The following is a 27,997-nucleotide window of genomic DNA, read 5'->3' on the forward strand; positions in this document are numbered from 1 at the left end:
TTCAGATTGATGATGTGAAAATTGAAACATATATTTATGTGGTTTCTAGAGATAAAATGAATTTAGAAATAGTACTTGGAAACAATTTTCTAGATCAGACTGAAGTTTTAATAAACAAGTATGGAGTTACTTTTAGGAAATGAAAACAAGAATGTCATCTCGTGTGTATCCATATTGGCAGACAAACCATAATTAGATACTGAAAGCTCTGTTAGTGATTAAAGTAGATATCAAAATCTCTGTTAGTGATGAAACAAAGGAACACATTGGAGATTTAGTGAGTAATTACACTCCAATGAAGACAAAGTCCACTGATGTCAGAATGAATATTATTGTGAGAGAACAACAACTGATACATAGTAAATCCATAAGATACTCACCAGGAGAGAAAGAAATTTTTGACAACCAAGTCCAGAGTGGGCTTGATCAAGGAATATGGACTCAAGTTCATCTGAGTATTCTAGTTAGACTGTAGCTATAAAAAAGAATAATGGATATTATTATGTGTGTGTAGACTACAGAAAATTAAACACTATCACAGTGAAAGATCATTACCCATTACCCCTCTTAGTAGATCTTTTAGATAAACTTCAACACTCCTGTGTATTTTCCTGCTCTGGACCTCAAGAACTGTTTTTTCCCCTCCCCATCTCCAGGTTGATGTTGAATGAGAAAGCCAAAAATATATGTCATTTGTGACACACTCAGGTCAATTTCATTTCAGGAAAGTCAGTTTGGCTTGTCAAATTCATCTACAGTGTTCCAGAATTTTATAAACACTGGTTCTTTGGCACTGGCTTGAGAGAACATCTTATTTATTTACATGGATGATATTATAGTATTAACAAAAGGTGATGATGAGACACTTTAGCACCTTGGTATAGTGTTGAAAACTGCAGCAGAATATGGCTTGTAAACAAATTTTTCAAAATGCCAGTTTTTGGAGAGAACTGTTGATTTTCTTGAGTACATTATGCAGTGTCTACAAAGTTGACCTTCTTCTAAGAAGATGTAGCTGTTCAGTGCTTTTGAGAACTGAAATCTGTTAGAGTAATGCAAAATTTCCTAGATCCAACAGGATACTTAAGGAAGTTTATCTCAATTTACTTTGCAACTGCCAACCCTCAGATTGATTTATTGAAGAATAGTTGTGAATGTAAGTTTGAAGAAGAGCTGAGATAAGCATTCAAGATGTTCAGTGATATTTTTTCTTTGGATCCAGTATTAAAAATCTTCAGGCCAAAACACGAAACTGAACTAAACATGGGCACACACGATGAATGTTTTGGAGCTGTACTAGTACACAAATCATCAGATGACTACAATTTCTGTTCAGTCTCATATATGAGTAAAAACAACACCTTAAGAGGAAAATACAGCAATTACAAGCTAGATGTTTTAGCTATCATTAATGCCATAAGGTAATTTTGGGTGGATTTACTAGGAATATATTTTAAAACTGTAACTGACTTTGCTACATTCCAAAAGGCTATGGATAAGAAGGACTTGTCACCAAGAATAGCAAGATTGGGTTTAGTCTTGGAAGAGTATACCTACCCCATCAGACTGAAAATCGTAGATGCCTTAAGTCATTGTGTGAATGTTATGTTTGGCTTTGTAGGTGGTTTAATAGCAAGAATCAGGAAAGCCCATGAGAAGGATGATGGCATGACAACAAGCAAGAGTACTCCGAGAGAACAGACTTAAGAAAATGTTTTAATGAAAGGGAATTCTTTTCAAATTCTATGACAGAAGAGAGACTTTGGAGGTTCCATGCACTATGCAATGTGAAATCATCAATCTTGGGGATGAGAAAGGTCATTCTGCACTTAAGAAAACTGAGGAGAAAGTAAAACAAGATTATTGTGTACAAGATTTAACTGACAAGGTGAAAAGAGTGCTCTCAAATTGTGTGAAATGTTTAACTGTGAATAAGAAAGGAAGAATCCCTTCATCCCTTATTCAAAGAACATCATTCTTGATGTTTGCTTGCACAGTTTATCCAAAACAATTTTGGGGACAATTTATTAAATTTTCTTTGCACTGAGGTGCTGCTAGTTACACTAATCAGCTTTTTTCGATCACGTAAGTTCAGAGATGCACAATTTAAATTTTTAATTCATCAATCATTTGTAACTCATCAAAATTGCAACAGAATAAACTTAAAATGAAGCTCTTCTGTCATTACGGTATGAAGAAAGCAGTTTGTCAAGTGTTGAAAGTAGCTCTTATGATTGATCCAAGACAAGGAAATATCTATAAAAAAGTTGTTTTGAATAATTTTATAATAAATTAAATCACTTTGTAATTCCAAAGCTCCACATTTGCTTCATTTCCTGTTATTTTGATGCTGAGAGGCTATTTAGCTTTCCAAATTTATCCATCAGATAGGGACATTATTATAATCATCATCATCATCATCAGCCATTTGGTGTCCATTGCTAGATAAAGCCATACTATAGACTTTTCTAAGCATTTTTTGTCTAGTCTTCATCTATGGATATCCCTGCAGCTTTCGCACATCTTCTGATTTCCTGTATTCATCTTACAAATCCTTCTTGTTCTTTTCTTATAAGCTTCATTTCATTGCTCCATTTGCTTGGGTAATGTTTCCAAACACATCTCCAGTTCATTTTTCTTTTTTCTTGTGTGCCAGTCTGTTCCCTGGTACATTTCTTTATTCTACTGTCCCTCCATTTTTGGCTCGGCAATTTTCAGTTTTTGAATGGTTTCCACTTTAAAAGTGCTTATCACATTGCTATAAATCAATGCACACTGAGTATAAGGTTTTGTTTTCAGACACATCAGAAGCTTTAGTTTACAACCTCTATTTACTTATTAAAATCACTGAAGGCATTTTTGCCCCTCTTAATTTCTTTCGCTATCCACCAAGTAATTTTCTTCAACCTGATGTAAAAATAAAAATGCTTAATTTGGTTGTAAGACTTCAGTATCAAATTTTACAGTTTTTTTATAATGTATACTTTGCATATTGTAAATGATTTTAGACTTACTTTCAGATGTACTCTATTAACTTTTTTCATTAACTGTTTACACTCATCACATTATTGTAAGTCAGTGCACTCTGGGTATAGATAGGCTTTTGTTTCCAAACACATCAGAAGCTTAGTTTTAAAACCTCTAGTTACTTATTAAAACCACTGCACACCATTTTACTACTGTGAATGTATTTTGGTATCCATCCAGTAATTAACTTCGACTGGCCTAAAAACAAAACCTCATCACTTGGTTTCCGGATTTCATTGTCAGTTTTTACTCTTTTTCTTTTTGGTGTATACTTAAGATATTGAAAACTGATTTTAGGCCTACTTTCAAATATGCTCTGTGAACTTTCTTCATTAACGTTTTACACTCATGTCCACTCAAGACTTGTAGTGCATTTTCATCTTCAAAACATCCTCCATCTCCATCCATTCTGTACAAACCACTGTGAAGAGCATGGCAGAAGGTACTTCCCATTGTACCAGTAATAAGGCTCCTTACGATTTTGTTCATATACGGAGCATGGAAAGAATGACTGGTTGAACACTTCTCTGTGTGCTGTAAATAGTCTAATTGGAACATCATGATCTGTATGGAATTGATACGTATGGGGTTGTAGTATACTTCTCATTTCTTAACTTGAAGGTCATTCCTGAAACTTTGTGAATAGTTTTTTTTTTTTTTTGAATAGTATGCATTTTTCTTACATACTTTTTCAGCATTGTTGTGAGACACTCCTGTTGGTGAAACAAACGTATGACCATTCATCATATTTGCTATTGTTCCCAAATGTTTGAGCAGTATTCAACAAAGGATCAGATGAGTTTTTTGTAAGTAATCCCCTTTGCAGATTGATTGCATTTCCCTAGTACTTTGTCAGTGAGCCAAAGTCTGATACCCGTTTTACCTGTGACTGAGCCTAACTGATTATTCCATTTCATATCCCTACAAATTGTTACACCCAGGTACATTTATTAGTTGACTGATTCCAGTTACAACTTTTTGATATTGAAGGCATAGGATGCTGTTTGTGTCTCACAGTTACCAAAGAGTGGAATTTAAGTAAGAATATGAAATTTCAAGAGTAGGATAAGATTTATGTTTTAATTTTAGAAACATTATGACAAAAAATGAAAATAGAAAAGCACAGTGAAATTAAGATTCCATCTCTTTTTATAGGTGCTTCTTGAGAACATAGGTGAAGAAATAGATGCTGTGCTGGAGCCAGTATTACTGAGACAGACATTTAAGCAAGGAGGTGCACTCTGCATAAAATTAGGCGATTCTGTTGTTGAATACTCATCGGATTTCAGGTAAGACAATTTTGTGAGGCCCAACCCCTTGATTTTCATTGGTTGGAGTTCAAAGTATTTCACACTGAGCATTATATATACCTTTTTTTTTCCTTCCATAGTGGAAGGACAAATGTAAGGATGTAGAGGCTTATCTCACGAGGGTAAGATAGATACTGCCTACAGGAAAATTAAAGAGACCTTTGGAGAAAAGAGAACCACTTGCATGAATATCAAGAGCTCAGATGGAAACCCAGTTCTAAGCAAATAAGGGAAAGCAGAGAGGTGGAAGGAGTATACAGAGGGTCTATACAGGGGCGATGTTCTTGAGGACAATATTATGCAAATTGAAGAGGATGTAGATGAAGACGAAATGGGAGATAAGATACTGCGTGAAGAGTTTGACAGAGCACTGAAAGACCTAAGTCGAAACAAGGCCAGGGAGCAGACAACATTCCATTAGAACTACTGACAGCCTTGGGAGAGCCAGTCCTGACAAAACTCTACTATCTGGGGAGCAAGATGAATGAGACAGGTGAAATTCCCACAGACTTCAAGAAGAATATAATAATTCCAATCCCAAAGAAATCAGGTGTTGACAGATGTGAAAATTACCAAACTATCAGTTTAATAAGTCACAGCTGCAAAATACTAACGCGAATTCTTTAGAGACGAATGGAAAAACTGGTAGAAGCCGACCTCGGGGAAGATCAGTTTGGATTCCGTAGAAATGTTGGAACACGTGAGGCAATACTGACCGTACGACTTATCTTAGAAGAAAGATTAAGGAAAGGCAAACCTACATTTCTAGCATTTGTAGACTTAGAGAAAGCTTTTGACTATGTTGACTGGAATACTCTCTTTCAAATTCTGAAGGTGGTGGGGGTAAAATACAGGGAGCGAAAAGCTATTTACAATTTGTACAGAAAGCAGATGGCAGTTATAAGAGTCGAGGGACATGAAAGGGTAGCAGGGGTTGGGAAGGGAGTGAGACAGGGTTGTAGCCTCTCCCCGGTGCTATTCAATCTGTATATTGAGCAAGTAGTAAATGAAACAAAAGAAAAGTTTGGAGTAGGAATTAAAATCCATGGAGAAGAAATAAAAACTTTGAGGTTCGCCGATGACAATGTAATTCTGTCAGAGACAGCAAAGGACTTGGAAGAGCAGTTGAACGGAATGGACAGTGTCTTGAAAGGAGGGTATAAGATGAACATCAACAAAAGCAAAACGAGGATAATGGAATGTAGTCGAATTAAGTGAGGTGATGCTGAGGGAATTAGATTAGGAAATGAGACACTTAAAGTAGTAAAGGAGTTTTGCTATTTGGGGAGCAAAATAACTGATGATGGTCAAAGTGGAGAGGATATAAAATGTAGACTGGCAATGGCAAGGAAAGCGTTTCTGAAGAAGAAAAATTTGTTAACATCGAGTATTGATTTAAGTGTCAGGAAGTCATTTCTGAAAGTATTTGTATGGAGTGTAGCCATGTATGGAAGTGAAATGTGGACGATAACTAGTTTGGACAAGAAGAGAATAGAAGCTTTTGAAATGTGGTGCTACAGAAGAATGCAGAAGATTAGATGGGTAGATCACATAACTAATGAGGAGGTATTGAATAGGATTGGGAGAAGAGAAATTTGTGGCACAACTTGACTAGAAGAAGGGCGTCGGTTGGTAGGACATGTTCTGAGGCATGAAGGGATCACCAATTTAGTACTGGAGGGCAGCGTGGAGGGTAAAAATCATAGAAGAAGACCAAGAGATGAATACACTAAGCAGATTCAGAAGGATATAAGCTGCAGTAGGTACTGGGAGATGAAGACGCTTGCACAGGATAGAGTAGCATGGAGAGCTGCATCACACCAGTATCAGGACTGAAGACCATAACAACAACAACAGTGGATTGTTTTGAAGCAGATGTCCCTGTTAGTATATCTTTTGCAAGCAACTTCATGGCCACCACCAACTTCCTGACATTACGAAATTAATGATTGCTTGATGCTTCATGATGTTTCCTATCAACTGAACCCTTATTTTAATCAAATAATGCCACATATTTCTTTTGTTCCCATTTTGATTCAGTGCCTCTTAATAAGTTAGCCAATCTACAATTCATATGTTTCTGTTCTCATGTTATGTGAACAGTTTATTGTCCATGTTTCACATCTGTGCTGGTCTACACTCCACATACCCATAGAAAGTGCTCCCTATCATTTAAATTTATATTTGATTTCAGAATACTTCTCTTTTCCAGAAACTTAGTTCTTGCTATATCCAACAACATTTTATATTCTCTCTATTTTTGCCATTATCAGTTATTTTTCTGCACAGATAGCAAACTCATCTACTACCTTTAGTTTGTCATTTCATAATGTAATTTTTTCAGCAGTATTTGATTTAATTTGAATGTTTTCCATTACCTTTGTTTTATTTTTGTTGAGGTTCATATTATAACCTCTTCAAGACACTGTCCAAAGCATTCAACTGGTCTTTGAAGATCTTAGCTACCTCTGACAGGATTGGTTTCCCATCAACCGTCCTGCTATTTATGATACGATTTAGTATCAGTTTAGATGATGGACAAATAATTTTCCATGTACATACAACTTTCTTTCAATAACTAGTTTAGCACCTTATAGTTCCTGACATAACTTGGTGAGAGCAATACAAACAACAAAAAAACCTCTATGTACAATATACTGATTACTGGTACTTATAAATATATTGGTACACATTGAAGTGTCCTGCTCCTCTGTGAAGGAATTCCTTACTTCTGTAAAAATATATTTTTTTTTAAGGAACTCTTTCAGGACTCTTTTAAAGCAGCTTCCACAAAGTTTTTTTTTTTTTAAAAAACTTGTTATAAAATTTGACCCCCACATAATAGGGCTTGTTGTCTGCACCTCTTATGTTCTACATCTACAGCTACATCTACAACTATACTCCGCAAATCACCATGAATCTCATGTCGGAGGGTTGTCCCATTGTGCTAGTTACTAGAGTTTATTCCAATTCCATTCATTTATGGAGTGTGGGAAGAATGATTGAATGCCTCTGTGCCTGCTGTAATTATTCTAATCTTGTCCTCAAGATCGATATGTGAGCAATATGTAGAGGGTTGTAGTATATTCCTGGAGTCATCATTTATAGTAAGTTCTTGAAATTTTTTTAGTAGATATTTTCAGGATAGTTTGTCTGTCTTCAAGAGTCTGCCAGTTCAGTTCTTTCAGCATCTCTGACACCCTCCCATGGATCAAACATACTTGTTACCCTTTGTGCTGCCCTTGTCTGTATATGTTCAATATCATCAGTTAGTCCTTTATGGTACAGGCGCTACACACTTGAGCAATGTTCTACAACTGGTCACATGAATAATTTTAAGCAATGCCCTTTGTAGTCTAATTACACTTCCCTCTTATTCTACCAATAAACTGTAGTTTACCACCATCTTTACCCAAAACTGAGCCTATGTGATCATTCCAATTCATATTTGTATTTGGATGAGTTGGGCATTTCCAACAGTGACTCATTGATATTGTATTCATAGTATAATCTTTTTTTTTTTTTTTTTTTTTTTTTTTGCAAAGTGTACAGTTTTACATTTATCAACAATTGTAGCAATTTGCCAATCTTTTCACCACTTTGAAATCTAATTAAGATACTATGCTGTTATAAATGGTAATCACATCTCTCCTAGTATTGTAAATATATTCATCTCTATTTAGACTATTGTGGTGCTTGTATTACAAAATTAATTCAGCAGGTTCATAAACATATATTGATGGCAGCATTAGTAATTTCTTTTTGAACATCCCTTTGCAAGACTCATTATAACTTACCTTGCTCAGAATCTGTACTGCATTTTTATCAGGATGAATACCTTATTCACATGCATGATAGTGGAACACCCCCATAGTTCAGTTCCACATGTGAGATGTGGGTACACTAAACTATAGTAGGTCATACTATTTCACTCATAATTCAGAATTTGTAACATTGTTCTCACAGTATTAATTGATTTTCATAATTTTTTACTTGAAAGAGATAGCGAACATCACATGATTCCCTAAAGAGGTGCCTGTCTGATATTACAACAAGGAAGACAATTTTATTATCCAATTTTATTTTATTACTGTCATCAGACATGTCATTCCATTGCTCTCCATTGGGTTGGGGGTGTATTTGAATGTCCATTAGACTTGATTTACTAAGGTTTAAACTTAAGCAATTATTTTGGAAATAATTTAAGCCAAGCAAGACATGAGAGTAATAACAGTTCAGGGCCATATCAGTCTCTCTGGGCTCCAGTTAACAACTGTTTTCTCATCTGCATAGTTCAGTACCTTGTTACTGTGCAATGTGTGTATACCATTAATCTCTATATAAAGACAGGTTGTTGTTCAAAACTGTGCAGTGCGGGTATACCATTAATCTCTATATAAAGACAGGCTGTTATTCAACACTGTTATCAAAAATCTTGAAAAGACCTTTACCAATTAACTTAAACCTTTTACATGATACTGTAATGAGCATTCAGACAGACATAGGCTATATATCTTTTTAATATATTTAATACATAAACATAACATAAAGAGGAAATGCTTTTATAAAAAGTCTCAAAAAATTCTTGACAGATTTACTTAAGATTTTTATGCATTACATGGATGGACGTACATGTTTTAATATATGTAGTATATAAATGTACAGGGTGTCAGAAACAGTCTGAAAAGCTTGTAAGAGTGTTGCAGGGTAGGTTGTGCTGAGTAATAATTGCCAAGAAAAAAATTTGAAATGTTGCATCATTTCGAAGTTTATTAGCATTGAAGTTAGGCATTGTGCATGCAAATTAAAGTGGTCTGCCAGAGATGGTGTTGCCAAACATGCCCTTCATTTGGTTTCCTAAAATTTAATAAGGGAGTGATACAAAATTTTGGCATGGGTTAGTAGTTAGGATCAGACCTGAGTCAAAGTCCGAGCAGTCTCATGTGCTGTCATTGTGGTGTCACCGCTAGACACCACACTTGCTAGGTGGTAGCTTAAATCTGCCGCGGTCCATTAGTACATGTCGGACCCGCGTGTCGCCACTGTCAGGATCGCAGACCGAGCGCCACCACAAGGCAGGTCTCGAGAGACGTACTAGCACTCGCCCCAGTTGTACGGACGACATTGCTAGCGACTACACGTACGAAGCCTTTCTCTCATTTGCCGAGAGACAGTTAGAATAGCCTTCAGCTGAGTTAATGGCTACGACCTAGCAAGGCGGCATTAACCATTTGTAATGTTGCATGTACCTCAAGATAGAGTCTCACTTGTATCATCCAGAATGCTGTATACCAAAGGACAATATAAAAGTTAAGTGTTCTAGTAGCTACGTTCTTTTCTTTATCACATTCATTACGAATCCTGTTCCAGACTTAACGCCAGACGGCGTGAGTTGACGCGTGCCCTTTCGGCTACTTCACTGTGGACTGGCTGCCTTAACAGTCCACTACAGTCATCTACCTTGTGAGACAACTAACACTGTTTTCATGTGGTGGGTCACTTCAGTTTGTGGACACAACTGCATGATTGGCTAACTTCAGTTCTATTTGACTTGGAAATGGTGTAACATGTCGAATTTGTTTCTTAAAAATTATTTCTCAGCACAACTTACCCTGCAGCCTCCTTACAGGCTTTTCAGTTTGTTACTGACCACCCTGTATACCTAATTCATATGTAATAGGGCTCTGTTCTTAACAAAAAACTGGAAAAAGTTATTAACCAATTTACTTCATATTTTTACACAACACTCTAATAAACATTCAGACAGGGAAAGGCATTATATGTTTTAAACAGCAGTGTACAGGTTTTCTGTGAAAACCGAATGCAAAAAAGAAAATTCTGTGCTGTGTTGTGAAAATTGTGGTCTTATTTTCTTATTCACAGTCAGTTTTAACTACTATAGCAGGACATTTAAATGATTAAACAAATTGTTTCTCCCATATATATTCATTCTTGTTACATATGTTATTTAAAAAAAATAAACAATGGAAAATCCAGGATGGATGAGGGAGAGGAGGTGATCTGGAGGAGGAAGTGATGGTCAAAGAGAGGGAGGAGGAGGAGATGGTCAAAGAGAGGGAGAGGAGGAGATGGAAATAGAGAGGGGGCATAAGGAGATTAGGGCTTATGTCCAACTCCTATACATATTTTGCAATCATGAAGTGTAGTTGGGTTTGCTGTTATGTAATATGAACAATAAAGAGCACAGAACTGATATTTCAGCCACACCACCCTTTATTATAGATGAACTAGAGCTGTACTTTGTGCGTGTCTGCTGAACCTGATGTCTGGCTTATAGGTATGATTGTGAGAGACTTTTAGCTATTCTTCGGATACCACAAATTTTCAATTTATCAAGTAACAGCTCATTAGATACTGTCTCAAATATATGTGACAGATCCAAGAACAATCCTGGAACCCTTTCTTTCTCATCTGATTTCGTTAATGTTATAAGTACTAGATGGCATGTGTCAGTTGATGTTGAATAGCTATACCTAAAGTTGTTTTGGGTTCATATCATACCTTTTCATTGACAAGAAAGTTTTCTAATCTAGTGCAATAGTTTTTTAATTGTTTACTAGGATTCAGACTTAAACTGTTAGTCAGTAGTTATTGACTTTGTTGGTATATCATTTTATGCAGTGGCTTGTCTACTGCAAATTTTTATTCATATGGAAACACACCTTCATTTAAACTTACATTCAACAGAACAGGAATGATTGAGTGTTTACATCTTTCTGTAATAATGGAGAAAATTTCATCTCACGCATTGGAGACCTTATTCTGCATTTTATTAATGATTGTTTCAATTTCAGTTTTATCTGTTTCATAAATATGCACTGATTTTTATACATAAGAATTTCTACAATCATCAGAGTTCACACATAAGCTGTCTGAATTAATACAGTGGGGGTCTATCACTTGTCAGTTGAATAGTACTAATGATAGACTTAGGTCTTTGGCTAAGTCATTTGCATCATTCCATATTGATTTGCTTATGTTATTTGTTATTGTACAATTGCCTTAGTGTACACATGCAAGGCTCATTTATAGAATTTTCTACAAGATCACTACCAGATGTCTCTGTGGATATCTGTGTGTACTGCCTGACAAACAAAGTGATTCAGTTCAGATAAAGAGGAGGAAACAAAATGAAATTTCACTGGGTGAGAAAGTATGTGAGTTTATTTCAGTGATTACAATATTGAGCCAAACTTTCAAAGAACTCGGCAGTATGAGCTCACCTATCACATCACGTGTGATGCTATTTGGCATCTCAGTGTTAGATATATAATGACCACTGGTTGGTCAAAAGAAGAGATACAGTGTAAAGTGCTTATTGAACAAATTACATATTGCACTTAGATCTCTCACTATATGGCCTCCATGTGTAATGCCGCCTGCTTCAATTTGCACCTTGCTGGTAGCTTTATGATGTTTATTGATTAGTGTGCAGCATGCCTTACCTATGTTGGCTGAATGCTCTATTGCATAATTATTTATTTTGTTCCTTCACGTGTATAAGTTCTGACTTAAAGGCTGTTTTGTGGCTTGATTGAACATTTCCTTTATATGGTCTTGCAGTAACGTTCGCTTCCTGTGCACGGGGTCCCGGGTTCGATCCCTGGCAGGGTCTGGGATTTTCCGTGCCTCGAGATGTCTGGGTGTTGTTGTGTTGTGTTCATCATCATCATTCATCCCCATTACGGTCAGAGGAAGGCAATGGCAAACCACCTCCGCTATGACCTTGCGTAGTATAGCGGTGCAGGTCTCCCACATCGTCCCCTACGCTCCTCGGAGTATGGGTCCTCATCATCATCATACAGTCAAGAACATATATTTTGCAGTAACTTAACTAGACTAAGTGGAAGTTTCATTGAAGAATAAATATAATATGGCAGTTTATTGTTGCCCATTTCTTTTTGAAATGGCAATGTTAGTCAAAACACCTTATCACAGCCCTATAAAATTCATGTCATTTGCTTTCTGAACCCTTAGCTTGGTAAATAATGTCCTTTCTCTCCTCTGCTGGCTTAGTTTTGAAGAATCTGCTTCTTCTTAATTATTTTAGCTGTTGTTGGAACAGCAGAGCTTAAATACTCTAACAACTGACACTACTGACCTAAGTAATGAAAATCAACACATCAGCATCTTTTCCATTTATGTTGACCATTGCTGATATGTTTTACTGGGGCTTGAATCTGTCACCATAGTGTCAGAGCTTACTATATTTGCAGCATTGCATGATTTTAATGTATCTGCCAGTTCCATATTGTTTGTTTGAGTTTGTGTCTGAATTAGGCCTCTAACTATACTAAGGTCAATGGGACTGCCTATAGCCCTGTTAAGGCTGTCAAAATAGTGCAACGCATGAGCATTTGGTGGGCAGTAAACTCCAATAACTTTGTGTTTACCTGATCCACTTGAATGATCATTTATATGGACAACGACATCAACCTTTCAGTTGTTCCTTATTGAGTTTATTGTTCAAGAAATGAGATTATTTTAAATGTAAGATGTTCACTAACAAATATTTCCACTTCACCCCCTTCACTTGCAATATCTATTTGCGAACATATAACCTGTAATTTGGAATACTCAGTTTCACTAACTTTCAGTCCATGTTCCGTTATTACTAATAGTTGTTGTGAATGCTCATCCATGGACAGTTGCAGCAAATTGAGCTTATTACTGCGTATATCGAGTGCTCTTTGCTAAGGGGTATGATCTTTTCTTTTTTTTACCTTTCATTTTGTATAAGTCATAACACTTTGGGATAAGGGACTCTGAATCATGGAATTATTTTGAAGATCTTGCTCACTGCACTGCAAGGACAATATACTTACTTCCAAACTTGTCTTTTCCATGTGAACAGAGTTCTTTAACATTCAGGGTGTTTAATTCAATGCTGTTATGTTGCTTCTTGCACATAAGAAATTATAGTCTCGTACAGCATTTCCCAACCACAGTGTTGTGACACATCATTCATGTCAGGTGTGTCATGGGATTTTTAATGTCTTCTAGCAATCCAGAGATAAAATATCAAGAACACAAAAAATTTATCACCAAAACTGTTTCTTGGAGTAGCCAAGTCGTCAAGAAATCATGCATCATTATGCATGATTATATTCTTAATTATAAAAAATGTACTAGTTGCATTTTACCTCTTTGCTTTTTTATTTTTAGGAAAAAACACATACAGGGGTGCTACAAAAGATTGAAACTTACTTTCATGTGCTGCGAAGGAAAACGATTGAGAAATGCAGGTCTGAGTCCTTGGCTTTAGGCAGTTCATCATGAACTCCCACTTTCTGGTTCACTAACTTGAGCTTCCTGTTTTTGTTTAAGTGAAGCCAATGCCTGGTATGTTCTTCACACTTCATTTCATTTGTGTCCAGTAAACAAATATTATTTAACTTTTTACAAAGTTTCTATAGCTCAGTTTTATAGCACCCAGTTTCTCTATTAACACATGAACACTGAGGGAGATCATGTCACACTGATACATTTGTTATGTTAACATATGTGTTGTACAGTTTTGGCAATAATTTACAGTGTCATCCAAGTGCTGACTTTCTCCCATTTTTGTAAATGTCAGTGGTGCCGCCTGTGATTACTTTGTGATTGTATTATTTCTGATTGTTTGTTTCTAAAGTTAGGTTTTCATCTATAGCACTTAACCTAGTTCCTTTCTTTCTTTCTTCTTCTTCCACCCCCCCCCCCCCCCGCCCCCAACTGAATCGCGTATCACCAAACTTATTCAATGAAGTGGTGTGTCGTTTTTCAGCACATAGTTTGTAGTGCAGTGTTGAGGAAAACCTCTACCTTTATTCTCTCAGGTCTTTTTCCATCTGTTTGTACCAGTTTGGTCTTGTAGTTTTGTTCTTTAAAACTGTATGGATTTTGTGTGTTAACCTGTTTGAGTTCATTCTGTCTAAATGCCCCATGAATTGGATTCTTCTCATGCGCGTTGTGTCTGTTATTTTGGAGATATTTTTATATATTTCTGCATTAGGTTTTGGATAATGCACATCATCTTTAGTTCTTGGTCCCAGGATTTTCCTCATTATTTTACGTTCTTTCACTTCTAATTGCCCATTTAGTGTTCTGTGTTGAAGGTTTAGTGTCTCAGATGCGTAGAGAGCTTCTGTTTTAATTACTATTGTGTAGTGTCGTATTTTGCAGTTCCATGAGAGACTCTTTTTGTTGTAAACATTTTTTGTTAACTGAAACGCTGTCTCCATTTTCTGGACTCTTGATCTGACAGATTTCTTTTCATTACAATTTTCTGCAGTCCATTCACCTAAATATTTAAATTTCACCATCTCCCTAATATCTGACATCAAAGATTCAGATGGAGAAGTTAACTGCTGAACAAGAAGAAACTGTAGCAAATTGGCTCATACAGGTGCATCCAGAGTAAATTGCAAGTGTTGTCCCATTTAGTATTGCTGATTCTGATTGTTTTCCTGCCACTATGTTTCCTGATCCAATTGTAATATAGTGCCATTCAAACAAATGGTGGAAGAGAATGGAGCTGAAAACAGCAAAAAGAGGAGCCTCACCATCAGCATCTCAATTGTGAAAAGCCTCATTTCCTGCCCTGCCAGCACTGCATCCATTGAAAGTCTCCTCCTTTGCAGCCATTATTATTCTATGTTAATTTAAAGTTTATCAACAATGTAGGAAAAGACAGATTGCTACTTGCTGTAAAGAAGACACTTTGAGTTGCAGACAGGCACAATTAAAAGACACTTAAATAAAGATTTCAGCTACAGCCTTCCTAAGTAAAAGAGAGACATGCACCATTCATACACACAAGCAAGCACACCTCTCACACACATGACTGCAAACTGCAGCAGCTCAGATCGCAAACCGCAGCAGCTCAGATCAGGATGCAGCTGTCACATGGGACACAAGCAGTAATCTGGAGGGGGTAGGAAGGGGAAGCGATAGTAGTGTACAGGTGGGGGGCGAGACAAACGCTGTCTGGCAGGTCCTGCAGGTACTAGAATGCCAACATGCATAACATCAGGAGATTAAAGGGCAGGGAGGTGGGGAAAAAAGGAGTGAAAAAAGAGAGGATGGGGAAAGATGGGTGGGTGCATTGGCAGAAGGCAGCAAATAAAAAGGGTGAAGATGAGAATGGGGCAGAGGTGGTAGTGCAGAGGGAGTGGAAACTGTTGGATGGAGATTGTGGGGACAGTATGTTTCTGTAGGTTACTGTAGATTTTATCCTGCTTCATCTCTCATCTTCACGCACTTATCTTCACGAACTTATGATATTCAACCTAACCCATCCACCCCTCCCCTTCTCTTCACTTATTGTAACACGCATAAACTCTCATACCTCATCATTTGTTTTCTCCCATGTTTCTGTACTTTTTTACATATTTGTCCATATTTTTATGTATCTGTGCATATTTTTGCATGTCTGTAGTTGTTTCTGCTTGTGTTCACATATTTTTTATGCATCTTTCCTCTCATCCAGCTCCTCTCACAACCATCAACACCTGTTTTGCACATTTCTAAGTCATTCATGTTTTCTTTATGCCATTCTTGCCACAATGGACTCCTGCTCCACCTTTCTGCATCAGTTCAGAAAAGTGTCCCTTTCCCTGACTAAAACCCAATCACACATCTTATTTCTCAAATGCTAGATAAACCATGAAATCCCCCACCCCCCAAATGACATAACCATAAAGATTCCTTTCTCTCAATTTCATCCCTCCTTTCGTTTTGCAATGACGCAATGACATTCACCTTTTCAGATTCCTCCAGTAACTGGCCATCACAAACCTGGTACAGCCAAAACACATATCCACGACACTGGCATCCCACAACCACCTCTGCTTCCTCCGCAGAATACTACTACTCTGCAATCCCTACTCCATACATCACATCTCTGAAATTAAATACCTTGCTCTCTAGTATCTGTAGGGACATACCTGACACTATTTCCATAAGTTATTCGACTTTCTGACATGCTGCTTTCACCTTAGGGTGCCAATATCCAACCCCTATCCTACCCATAGTGCTTCTCCTTGTCCACCCGTCATAGCACTTAAACACTGCCTAACTGATCTTTTCAATTTGCCAAACTCCCTACCAACACTCGACCACCAAATCCAGAGCCCACACATTCCTGTAGCACTATTGTTAACCTTTCCACTAAAACCTTCACTCCACAGAAGTTTCAGTCCTATCCAAAAGCCTCACCTTTAGCCCTACACCCAAATTTAACCATGATGGACTTCTCATAGAGCTCCTCTCCTTCTCTCGATCCCTGCAATGAAAACACTTCTGTGCTGCCAGTCCCTCCAACCAAAACCAAGCTAACATTGAGCTCTGTGGCTTCCAGTTCATACCATCATCCAACTGTGTTCATCCCTACCCTCCCACCTAACCACCCATGATCACCTTCCAGTAATTCCTTACCTCTGAGATAGTCTCACCATCCTTCACTAGCTCCCTTCCTCAGAACACCAACCTTTCAGTAGAAGATTGAATAGCCATACACTACATCAAAACAAATCCTGACCTAATAGTCCTACCTGCAGACAATGGTTCCACCACTGCTGTTATGAATCACAGTGACTACGTGACAGGAGGAGCAGATGAAAATTCTTTTGACACCTTTCTGAGAGACAATGTCCACTTCTTCCACATTAACAATGTGATTGTAGGCCATATGTGGCTTGAATTCGAAGAAATAGTATTGACAGCAATTGAGAAATTTATACCAAATAAATTAACAAACAATGGAGGTGATCCCCCTTGGTACACAAAATGGGCCAGATCACTGTTGCAGAAACAATGAAAAAAGCATGCCAAATTTAAACAAATGCAAAATCTAAAAGGTTAGTGATCATTTGCAGAAGCTCAAAATGTAGTGCAGACTTCAATGCGAGATGCTTATAATACTTACCACAACAAGACTTTGTTTCAAAATCTGGAAGAAAATCCAAAGAAATTCTGGTCATATGTTAAGTATGTTAGTGGCAAGACACACTCAATGCCTTCTCTGTGTCATAGCAATGGAAATAGTATTGACAACAGTGCTGCCAAATGAGAGTTGCTACACACAGCCTTCCAAAATTCCTTCACCAAAGAAGACAAAGTAAATATTCCAGAATTTGAATCAAGAATAGCTGCCAACATGAGTAACTTAGAAGTAGATATTCTCAGAGTAGTGAAGCACCTTAAATCATTTAATAAAAGCAAGTCTTCCAGTCCAGACTGTATATCAATTAGGTTTCTTTCAGAATACCCTGATGCAATAGCTCCATACTTAACAATCGTATACAACTGCTCACATGATGAGAGGTCCGTATCCAAAGACTGGAAAGTTGCACAGGTTAAACAAATATTCAAGAAAGGTAGTAGAAGTAATCCACTAAACTACAAGCCCATATCGTTAACATTGATATGCAGCAGGATATTGGAACATATATTGTGTCTGAACATTATGAATTAGATCAAAGAGAATGGTGTATTGACACTCAGTCAACACAGATTTAGACAATGTCATCCTTGTAAAATACAACTAGCTCTTTACTCACACAAAGTGTGGAGTGCTATTAACAAAGTATTTCAAACTGATTTCTTATTTCTAAATTTCTGGAAGGCTTTTTACTCTGTACTACACAAGAGGCTTGTAGTGAAATTGCATGCTTATGGAATCTCATCTCAGTTATGTGACTGGATTCATGATTTTCTGTCAGAGAGGTCACAGTTCATAGTAACTGATGGAAAGTCATCGAGTAAATCAAAAGTGATTTCTGGCATTCCCTAGGCCCCTGCTGTTCCTTATCTATATAAACAATTTAGGATACAGTCTGAGCAGCCATCTTAGCTTGTTTGCAGATGATTTATGAGCTAGCAAAGTCATCCAAAGATCAAAATAAATTGCAGAATGATTTAGAAAACATATCTGTATGGTGCAAAAATTGGCAATAGACCCTCAATAATGAAAAATGTGAGGTCAATCACACAAGTGCTAAAAGGAAACTTTGGTTACACAATAAATCAGTCAAATCTAAAGGCCATAAATTGAACTAAATACCTAGGAATTACAATTATGGACAACTTAAATTGGAAAGAACACACAGAAAATGTTGGGGGAAGACAAACCAAAGATTTTGTTTTACTGGTAGAACACTCATAAAATGTAACAGAGCTACTAAAAAGACTGCCTAAACTACACTTGTCTGTCCTCTTTTGGAGTACTGCTGTGTGATCTGCATTCCTTACCAGTAGGAGTAATGGACTACGTCAAGAAAGTTCAGAGGAGGGCAGCACATTTTGTGTTATCATAAAGTTGGGGAGAGTTCGTGACTAACATGATACATGATTTGAGGTGGGCATCATTAAAACAAAAGCATTTTTCATTGTGGCGGAATCTTCTCACAAAATTTCAACCACCAACTTTCTCCTCCGAATACAAAAATATTTTGTTGATGCCAACTTACATAGGAAGAAATGATCATCATAATAATATAATGAAAATCAGAGCTCAGACAGAAAGATATAGGTGTTCATTTTTTCACATGCTGTTCGAGAGTCGAATAGTAGAGAATCATTGGGAAGGTGGTTCAATGAACCCTCTGCCAGACACTTAAGTGTGATCTGCAGAGTATCCACATAGATGTAGATGCAGATCTAGCGGAGACTTTCCTAGCATCCTATAATGCCAAAAGCCTAGTCTGGTTCAGGTTCATTGATAATACCTTCATTATCTGGACTCAGGGTCAAGACATCCTATCTTCATTATGTCACATCAACACCTTCTCTCCCAACTGCTTCACCTGGTGCTCCTCAACCCAGTGTGCTACCTTCCTAAATGTTGACAGCCTCCTTCAGATGGCTCCATCTGTACCTCCGTCCACATTAAACCCACCAACCACCAATAGTACCTGCATTTTGGCATTTTGACAGGTGTCATCTGTTTCACACCAAAAAATTTCTCGTATGCAGCCTAGCCACCCAGGGACATGCTATCTGTAGTGACAAGAACTCTCTTACTCAATATGCTGAGGGTCTCACTAAGGCCTTCACAGACAGGCACTGTCTGCCAATCTCACACATAATTTCTCCTCACACCCTCAATTCTCCAACCTCCCCGAAGAACTGGCAACAGAAGAGTGCCCCCTTCATCACCCTTTACCACCTTGGACTGGAACAGCTGAACCACATGCTTCATCAGGGCTTTGATTGCCTATTATAATGCCCCGAAATGAGGGACACCCTACCTGAGATCCTTCTCACTCATCCTGTAGTGGTATTCCATTGCTCACGCAACCTACACAACATCCTAGTCCATCCCTGTGCCACTCCCAGTCCCAACCCTTCACCACAATGATCATATCTCTGTGGAAGACCCAAGTGCAAGACTCACCCAATCCAATGGCCCAGTACTTCCCATTCAAGTCCTGTCACAGGTTTATCCTACCCCACCAGGGACTGGGCAGCTGTGAAAGGAGCCACGTCATTCACCAGCTCTGCTGCAATTGGTATGACTACCAACCAGCTGTCCACTAAGATGAACGGTCACCAGCAAACTATGGCCAAGAAGAAAGTAGACCACTCTGTGGCACAAAATGCAGCTGAATATGACATGCGTTATTTCAATGGCTTCTTCACTAGCCATCTAGATCCTCCCATCCACCACCAGCTTTTCTGAACAACGCAAATGAGAGTTGTCCTTATAACACCTTCTCTGCTCCCATAATTATCTCGGCCTCAACCTATGGTAACATATTGTCCTCACATCCTCCACCCAACAGTTTCCACCCCGTCTGTTCTCTCATTACATCCACATTCTCGTCTCCACCCTCTTTGTTGCTGCCCTCTGCTAATGCACTCACCCATCTTTCCTAACTCTTCTCCTTTTTCACTTCTTTTTTCTCCACCTCCCTGTTGCACAACCTCCTGACACTGTGTCTGTTGGCATTCTAGTCCCTGCACACTCCGCCAGACAGCATTCATCTCTCCCCCCACCCATACAGTACTATAACTTCCCCTCCCATTCTCCACCCCCACCAGATTACTGTTTGCTTCCCACATGACAGTTGAATTCCAGCCCAACCTGCCAAAGCAGGCAGTCATTTGTGCATGTGGTGAACTTGCTTGTGTGTATGAATGGTGTGTGTTTCTCTTTTTCTGATGAAGGCTGTGGCCAAAAGCTATGTGTAAGTGTCTTTTAATTGTGCCTGTCTGCAGCTTAATGTCTCTTCATTATGGTAAGTTGCAATCTAGCTTTTCCTACATTGTTGATATTTCCACCTTGAGTTTCCAGTGTTTGAAATAAATGTTGTGTCAATGGAAGAACATTGTATCATAAAGTCAGCTTTGCACCACTGAGACAGCATTGTATTGGAAAGTGGGTATTGTATCATCGAATGGAGAGTGTATCGAGAAGTAAACATTGCTTCAAGGAAAGAGAATTGTATCAAAAAGTAAACTTTGCATCAAGGGAAAAGTGTTTCATCAAAGAAAGGACACTGAATCAAGCAGCATAGATCTTATTGGTAGAGAATTTCTTCACAAGACTGACAGGAAAGAGAGAGAAAATATTGACACGGGAAGAAAATGCTATACAACAGGGGTCCTCATGCCTGCCACACAAATGACATAAAAATGGTGTGTCTCTCAGATGGATAAACTAAGGGCAGAATCCAAAATAAAACAAGAGATTGAATCAGAATTACCTTATTGTGCATATGCATATTACTTAGACACATCAGATGTTTGTTTACATGGTGTTAACTTTGTTACGTCCCTTAACCCAGAAAGTTTACTTAATTAAAGTTATACTAACCCATGAGAATTTATATGATTTCTTAAGCACTTTGAGCAGCTCAGCGTAAAAACCAAAGAATATTTTCAGTTCTCTAGCAACAGCTTTTGATCTTTCATGAACTTTGGCCAGGACTAAATCTCCAACTAAGAAATGAGTCACTTTTAATTTCGTCATGTCTCTGCCTTGTAATAAACCCCTTGCTGCTCTGTGGTTGTCCTAATAATTTCGTCATTCTGCTGTGACGTAATACTTTACCAAGCAAGGTATTCAGTAAGCAAATTTTTTAGATTACCCATTTCCTGCTGAAAGAATTTCTTAAGGTGAAAAGCCAGGGTAAGTGTGTTCTAGACTATTTAAAGTTTCTTGAAATCTGTTAATTTATTCATTGGTTATTCCTGAGTGCTTTTTACTACAGTAAACTCTACTAAACTCCCAATTTCCTTCCTATAGTTCTCAGCAGGATTACTCAAAGGGCGATAGGCTAAATTAGTATGTGGTTTATTTCCTCCTTCTCCATAAAACTTTTGCAAGTTTTAGAAGAGAACTGTGGCCCATCATTGGAACAGAACGATGTAGGCACTCCAACATTTGTGAAATAATCTCTCATAAATTTTGTAAAAATATTGATATTTTGTTTCTCCTTTAAGTGGGTATCTACCATTACAAAAATATAACAGAAAGCTACTTTAGTTTTAGGCAGTGGTCCATAAATTTCTACAGCTACATTGCTAAGTTAAATCTGCTTGCACATCAACCAGTACCTTATCATTATGCAAAGGTAACTCTGTGGTGTGGGTTGACAGCATCGTTTCTTGTAAGGCCATATTTTTTGAGGAGATGGGTCCTGTGGGTCCTCCTAACTGTACCATCATTGATAAACACTGTGAGAGTTTTTGGTGAACCAACATTCACCACTGTGGATTTGTGGACAGGACATTGCACAGACAATGAAGCAGCTGCTGCAGAGGCATTTTGGGAGTGCTGGAATTATCAGCCATCATTTCCCTACAGCCTGGCCATCCAGATCACTTAATCATATTCCATGTGATTTCTGGCTGTGGGGTTATCCAAAAGATTCTGTGTTCAGTACTTTGATTATGGACATAATTGTATTGAAGGCATGCAGTGCACAGTACTTTCTGAATGTGACCACTGAGATACTGCAATCTGTTGTGGAACATGCTGTTTCTCAATTTCAGCTTGTGGCAGAGAATGATGGACAGTGTATAATGAACATGCCTTGTGCCAGTCTCATGAAAATCAAAACTCTATTTCATTGCTGCTTTTTCTGTGGTTTTTGATGTTAGGACAGTTAAAGAACAATTTCATTTTTGCTTTTCATGTGATTTTTGACCTCAGGGCTGTTAAAAACCCATGTCGTTTTTGCTTTTTATGCATATATTGGCCTTGGGATGGTTAAAAACCAATTTTTCCCATCCAGTATGGTATGATTTTGCTGTGGTGGGTTGATCTACTTAACAGTGCCACAACTGTCGAATGCCAAACTTGTGCAGTCGTATACATTGTACAATATAGTTGGTTTAATGTGCAGCTCACACCATAGCCATCGTATTGCTATTCATCTTTTATTGTAACTAGACTCATTTAGGTTACAATGCTTTCACTGCTATCTAGTGGAAAAATTATCATTAAATTTTTTCAGTAACATTTTCCCTTCCTTCAGTAATAGCCTCTCAAAGTTTGACATCATTCTGAGGGTCAGTTCCTTTTTATGGGGTTTTGAAATTTGAACTTTAATTAGTCACACTGTATATTCTTAGAATTATTGTTTAAAGGCAGTTCCTGAAACTTGGTAAGTTGATGTCTTATCGTCAACTGCCTGTTCAGTTTCTTCAGCATCTCTGTTACACTCTCCCACAAGGATAAACTTGTAACCTGTCATGCTGCTCTTCTCTATATACATTCAATATCCTCTGTTAGTCCCATTTCATACAGGTCCCACATACTGAAGTAGTATTCTACGATGGATCACACGAGCGATTTGTAAGCAATCTCCTTTGTAAACTGACTGCATTTTCCTAATATTCTACCAATAAACTGAAGTGTGCCACCTGCTTTACCTATGAATGAGTCTGTGTACTCAATCCATTTCATGTCCCTGCAAAGCGTAATACCCAGGTATTTGTTTGAGTTGAATGATTCCAACAGCAACTCATTGATAGACTGTAAGGCAAAAAAGAATAATGCACCTTGAAGGACTTATCCAAATGGGACAGAAATCGCTAGATGGATGTACATGTATAGACAAACAAATGATTACAATTGCAGAAAAGTTAGATGGTTTATTAAAGAGAAAGAGCCTTACAAATTGACCAAGTCAGTAATGTGTTGGTCCATCTCTGGCTTTATCCAAGCAGTTACTCAGCTTGGCATTGACTGATAGAGTTGTTGGATGTCCTGTTGAGGGATAATGTGCCAAATTTGTTCAATTGATGTATTAGATTCTCAGAATCCTGATTTGGTTGGAGATCCATGACTGTGATCTTCCAAACATTGTCAATCGCAGAGAGATCCAGCAACATTGCTGACTAAGGTACAGTTTAGCAAGCATGAAGACAAGCTGCAGAAACTCTTGCCGTGTAAGTGAACATCATTTTGCTGAATTGAAAGCTTATAATGGCTTGCTATGAAGAGCAACAAAACAGGGCATAGAACATCACTGACGTACCACTGTACTATAAGGATGCTGCAGAATACAACCAAAGATGTCCTCTATGAGAAGAAATGTCACCCCAGGACACCACTCCTAGTTGTCAGACTGTATACGGGGTGACAATCAGGTTGGTATTCCACTACTGTCCAAGGTGTCTCCAGACACATCTTCAATCTGCAGTCTCATTGACTGGAGCAGTATTGTCTTCAAACTGGGCCCAAATGACCAGAAAAAATGTGTCGGGAGATGCTAGTGTGATACCAACATGACTGTTACTCACTATATGCCCCAACAACCAGGAGTAATGGTCTGTGGCACTATTCGTTTCCAAAGCACGACTTCTTGGACTCTCATCCATGGCACCTTTACAGCACAGTGGTACGTGACGATATCCTGTGCTCCATTTTGTTGCCCTTCATGGCAAGCCAACCTGATCTTTAATTTCAGCAAGATAATGCCTGTCCTTGTACAGTAAGAGTCTCTACTGGTTGTCTTCATGCTTGCCAAACCCTATCATGGCCAGCAAGGTCACCCAACGCCTCCACCGTTTTGAGCATTGTGGGCAGGGTTCTCCAACCACCTTGGGATTTTGATGATCTAATGTGCTAAGTGGACAGAGTTTGCGATGATATCCCTGAGGAATACATCCAACAACTCTTATCAATCCATGCCAAACCGAGTAACTGCTTGTGAAAAAGACAGAAGTGGACAAACATGTTATTGTCTTGCTCAATTTGTGAAGCTTTCTCTTGAATAAACCATCCATTTTTTTCTGAAATTGTAATCATTTGTTTGTAAATATACATCACATCTACTGAATTCCGTCCATTTGGATAATTTTTCAGTGGTGCATCAGCCCCTCCTCCCCTCGGCCCCACTGAGTGCACTATATTCACAGGATACTACAGTTTTTCTCTCCATTTTTTGAATTGCACAATTTTACAGTGCTAAACATTTAAAGAAAGTTGCCAGTCATTCTATGGAAATATGAAAATGATAGTTGCATGTTGTGAAATCATACCTACCTTGTTTGCTCTCCGTCATGTTGACAATTTACATTGTTATCTACTTGCTGAAGCTTTCAGTAACTTGTTTTTATGCAGAGTGAACATAATAATGGTGTTCTGATAAACAAAAGATGTGCTCAGTACTTATATTTTTCACTTTGGTTTAAGGAACTGTGCATAATTTATTTTAATATATCTCTATGTAATCTAAGTGCCAACTGCCAAGAATTAGACTGGACTGGTTTCATGGGTGCAATCACCTATATATAAGTAAGTTCTAATGAACAAGACTACTAAATTTATTGTTGTTGTTACAGTTTTGATTAAATTACCAAAGTTAATTATAATGCAACTGCGATGCACTGTGGTGTACATTATAAGATGAAATCACTGATCTGTTACTCAGAAACATTAATTGTGTGCCATTTCAGATTCAGTTTTACAATATACATACCTGTAACCATCCTGTTATCAAATTTTAATTAAACGTGTAATAAATTTGTCATGCATGTCGTTAACATCTGTAGCATAGTTTGACATTGGATAGATTTGTATAGTGTTTCTGTTTTAATTTGAAATCACATAAATACTGGAAATGTGTTAAGTTTACATAACAAACAAATAGAATAATTGAATAATAATAACAATGTTTGTACTAATGTACACTCTGATGATCAGCAGATAACATAAATGAATAAACAAAAGCATGTGTGTTAGTTTTTTTACATGTGGTGCATTTAATGCGGTACTGCATATAACAATATGTGCATGTCAGTCTGCTACATCAGACTGTGCCAGTCTTCTTCTTATATCCTCCTTTTTCATCTGTCATGCATTCTTTTGCTTCCAAGGCAGCAGGATTCCTCTCACTGAGTTTACTGTGTGGTCCCCAGTTTTGCTGCTAAATTTGCTCTGCATCTCATTTTTGCTACAACTCAATACTTTCATCATTTATTCCATATTATGTCCTCTGTAGATGGTTCAAGGGATCTTAAGAAACTGTTGTTTTTGCTCATGACACAAATATATTGCTAAAGAGTCTGAACACATTCATACCATCCTCAATCAGGAGAATAACTGAAGGTTATTACATCAAGTTCACAGCAAACAGCTTAACCTTTAATCTTACAAAAAGTCATACTCTAAAATTCCTAGCGAAATTGTCTTGTAGGTATCAGAAGAAGAGAGCAAAAAACTCCATATGCTGAGTCTCCATGTGCTATATTCCAAGGCATCCCAATGGGCAATAAACTGAGATGGCACCAGTATACATATAAGTAAACAAAAGAGCTCAGGCAATGTAGCTAAGGACAAAAAAGAATTTAGTCTGTAGAAGATTACTAAGAGAGTATGAGTATTATGCAGAGGTGATAATCAAATGGCCAAAAATTATGTACGCAAGCGGAGCTCTCACATGCATGTGGGTGTTGGTTGCCTGGCTGCACATCTCTCCCACTTGCGTGCCATGCTGTCTGAACAGGAAGATGGGGAAACTGCAAATGTGCCACATTAATCAGCAAAGCAGTTCTGCAAGTATCATTGAGTGGGTTGCATGCTGCTTGGTTTCATATGTAAGTTTCTCAACCGCATAGATCACAAATAAAACAAATTTTCAGCATTATTTAATAATTTTTGGTGAGGTGGCAATCAATTTCAAAAATATAAGTTGCAATGCAGTTGCGACTTATTTAGCTTCATAATAAAAAAAAAAAAGATTTTGATGCACTTATGTTCATTGACGCATTGTATCATGTTTGCAACCTCATAATGTAACATTGGTAACACTTCCTGAGGTGAACAGTATAAGACTCCTGGACAATTTTAACATAAAGGAATTTCTCTTTTAAATGGGAATTACATTGCAGATTGATCCGTTTCATCTGTACATATGATGGAGCACTTTAAACTGAAATCACAATTGGTTTTGAATACTGCTAAAAAAATGGGTGTAAGATTGACAGCTTCCTCTAAATGTTTATAAAACTGTTTATGTAATTCTTTGAATGTCACAATGAATTCTTCAAAATTTGTGGTTTGCTTAATGCCACTGAGCTTATAGAGTACGGCAGTGGGCTTGCTGCCCTTCTTCTTCTTCTTTTTAAATGGGATATCCCTTCCATAATTCAACTTTCTTTTTAAATGCATCCCTATTGAATCCGGTATAAGTTGTTTCTCACCTTGCACTGTCTTACTGTGGGTAGTGTGCAGCAAAGTCTACTTGAAACGGGAGGTCTGCAATCCATGCCAAATATTCTGATTGTTGTTCCTGTATTCCATTTTTCTTCTGAAATTCAACAATAGTAGGTGTCACAGAGTGATGTACTTTGGGCAAGTGAGAGACTGTTTGTTTACTCTTAGGACAATGTATCTTTGACTTGTTGTATTGTATGTTCTGTGGCTATGTAATAAAGTGTTGTTAGACTGCTAATCGCTGCTCTACTGTGATTCACGACATAAAAATTTGGTGCCGAAACCCGGGAGCGACATTTGTCAACAATTTGCCCGAAGTACATCACTCTGTGACATCCTCCCCACCCTGGACGACCTCCAAAGGTATGGCCTGCTGCACAGGACGACTAATGATGTGACCTTCTGGTGTCTGGAGTATTATCGTCCTTACCCTGCCGTCTCTTCCTGGTAGTACCTTTTCTATCCTGACCTCCTTCCACATATGTGGCGGACGAAGGTCCTCTTGGATCAGCACGATGTCACCAGGGCGAAAGGGGATGACTCGTCCCGATGGGTGTTTAGCTTCATGGTAGTTACGGAGCTCCAATAGGTATACTTTAATCCAACAGTTCCAAAAACTGTCACAGAGTTGCTGTCTCATTCAGAATTCCTTTGTTAAATTCGTGCTCGCTGAAGGCTCTGGTCCCGTCGGAATAGTCGTAAGTTCTTCTCCCGGCAGAAAATGCGAAGGTGTGAGTGCATCACAATCATCTCCTGGTGTGATGGGCCTGGAGTTCACCGTGGCTTCAATACTGATCAAGGTGGTGTTCAGTTGTTCCTCAGTGAGCTTTGCGAGTCCCAATACCTTCCGTAAGCAACGCTTTATAGTGCCCACCATTCTTTCCCACCATTCTCCCCACCAAGCTACCTAGGAGACAATGAATTTCCAAGTAATACCGTGGTGGGCGAGGAACTGATAAGTTTTTGTGGTAGTTAATGCCTTCCAAAG

The 27,997-nt window shown here is 38.0% G+C and overlaps 1 protein-coding gene across 1 annotated transcript in view; it reads left to right on the forward strand.

Annotated features, from left to right (window-relative positions):
- Positions 1–27,997, forward strand: part of LOC126237376 (dynein axonemal heavy chain 7) — a 1,033,797-nt gene that overhangs the window by 719,940 nt on the left and 285,860 nt on the right. Inside the window, exon 46 of the mRNA XM_049947460.1 lies at positions 4,183–4,316. Within this exon, the coding sequence (XP_049803417.1) occupies positions 4,183–4,316 (134 nt within the window). The remainder of the gene's footprint in view (positions 1–4,182; positions 4,317–27,997) is intronic.

This window comes from Schistocerca nitens, chromosome 2 (genome assembly GCF_023898315.1).
Source record: "Schistocerca nitens isolate TAMUIC-IGC-003100 chromosome 2, iqSchNite1.1, whole genome shotgun sequence".
Taxonomy (NCBI): Eukaryota; Metazoa; Arthropoda; class Insecta; order Orthoptera; family Acrididae; genus Schistocerca; species Schistocerca nitens.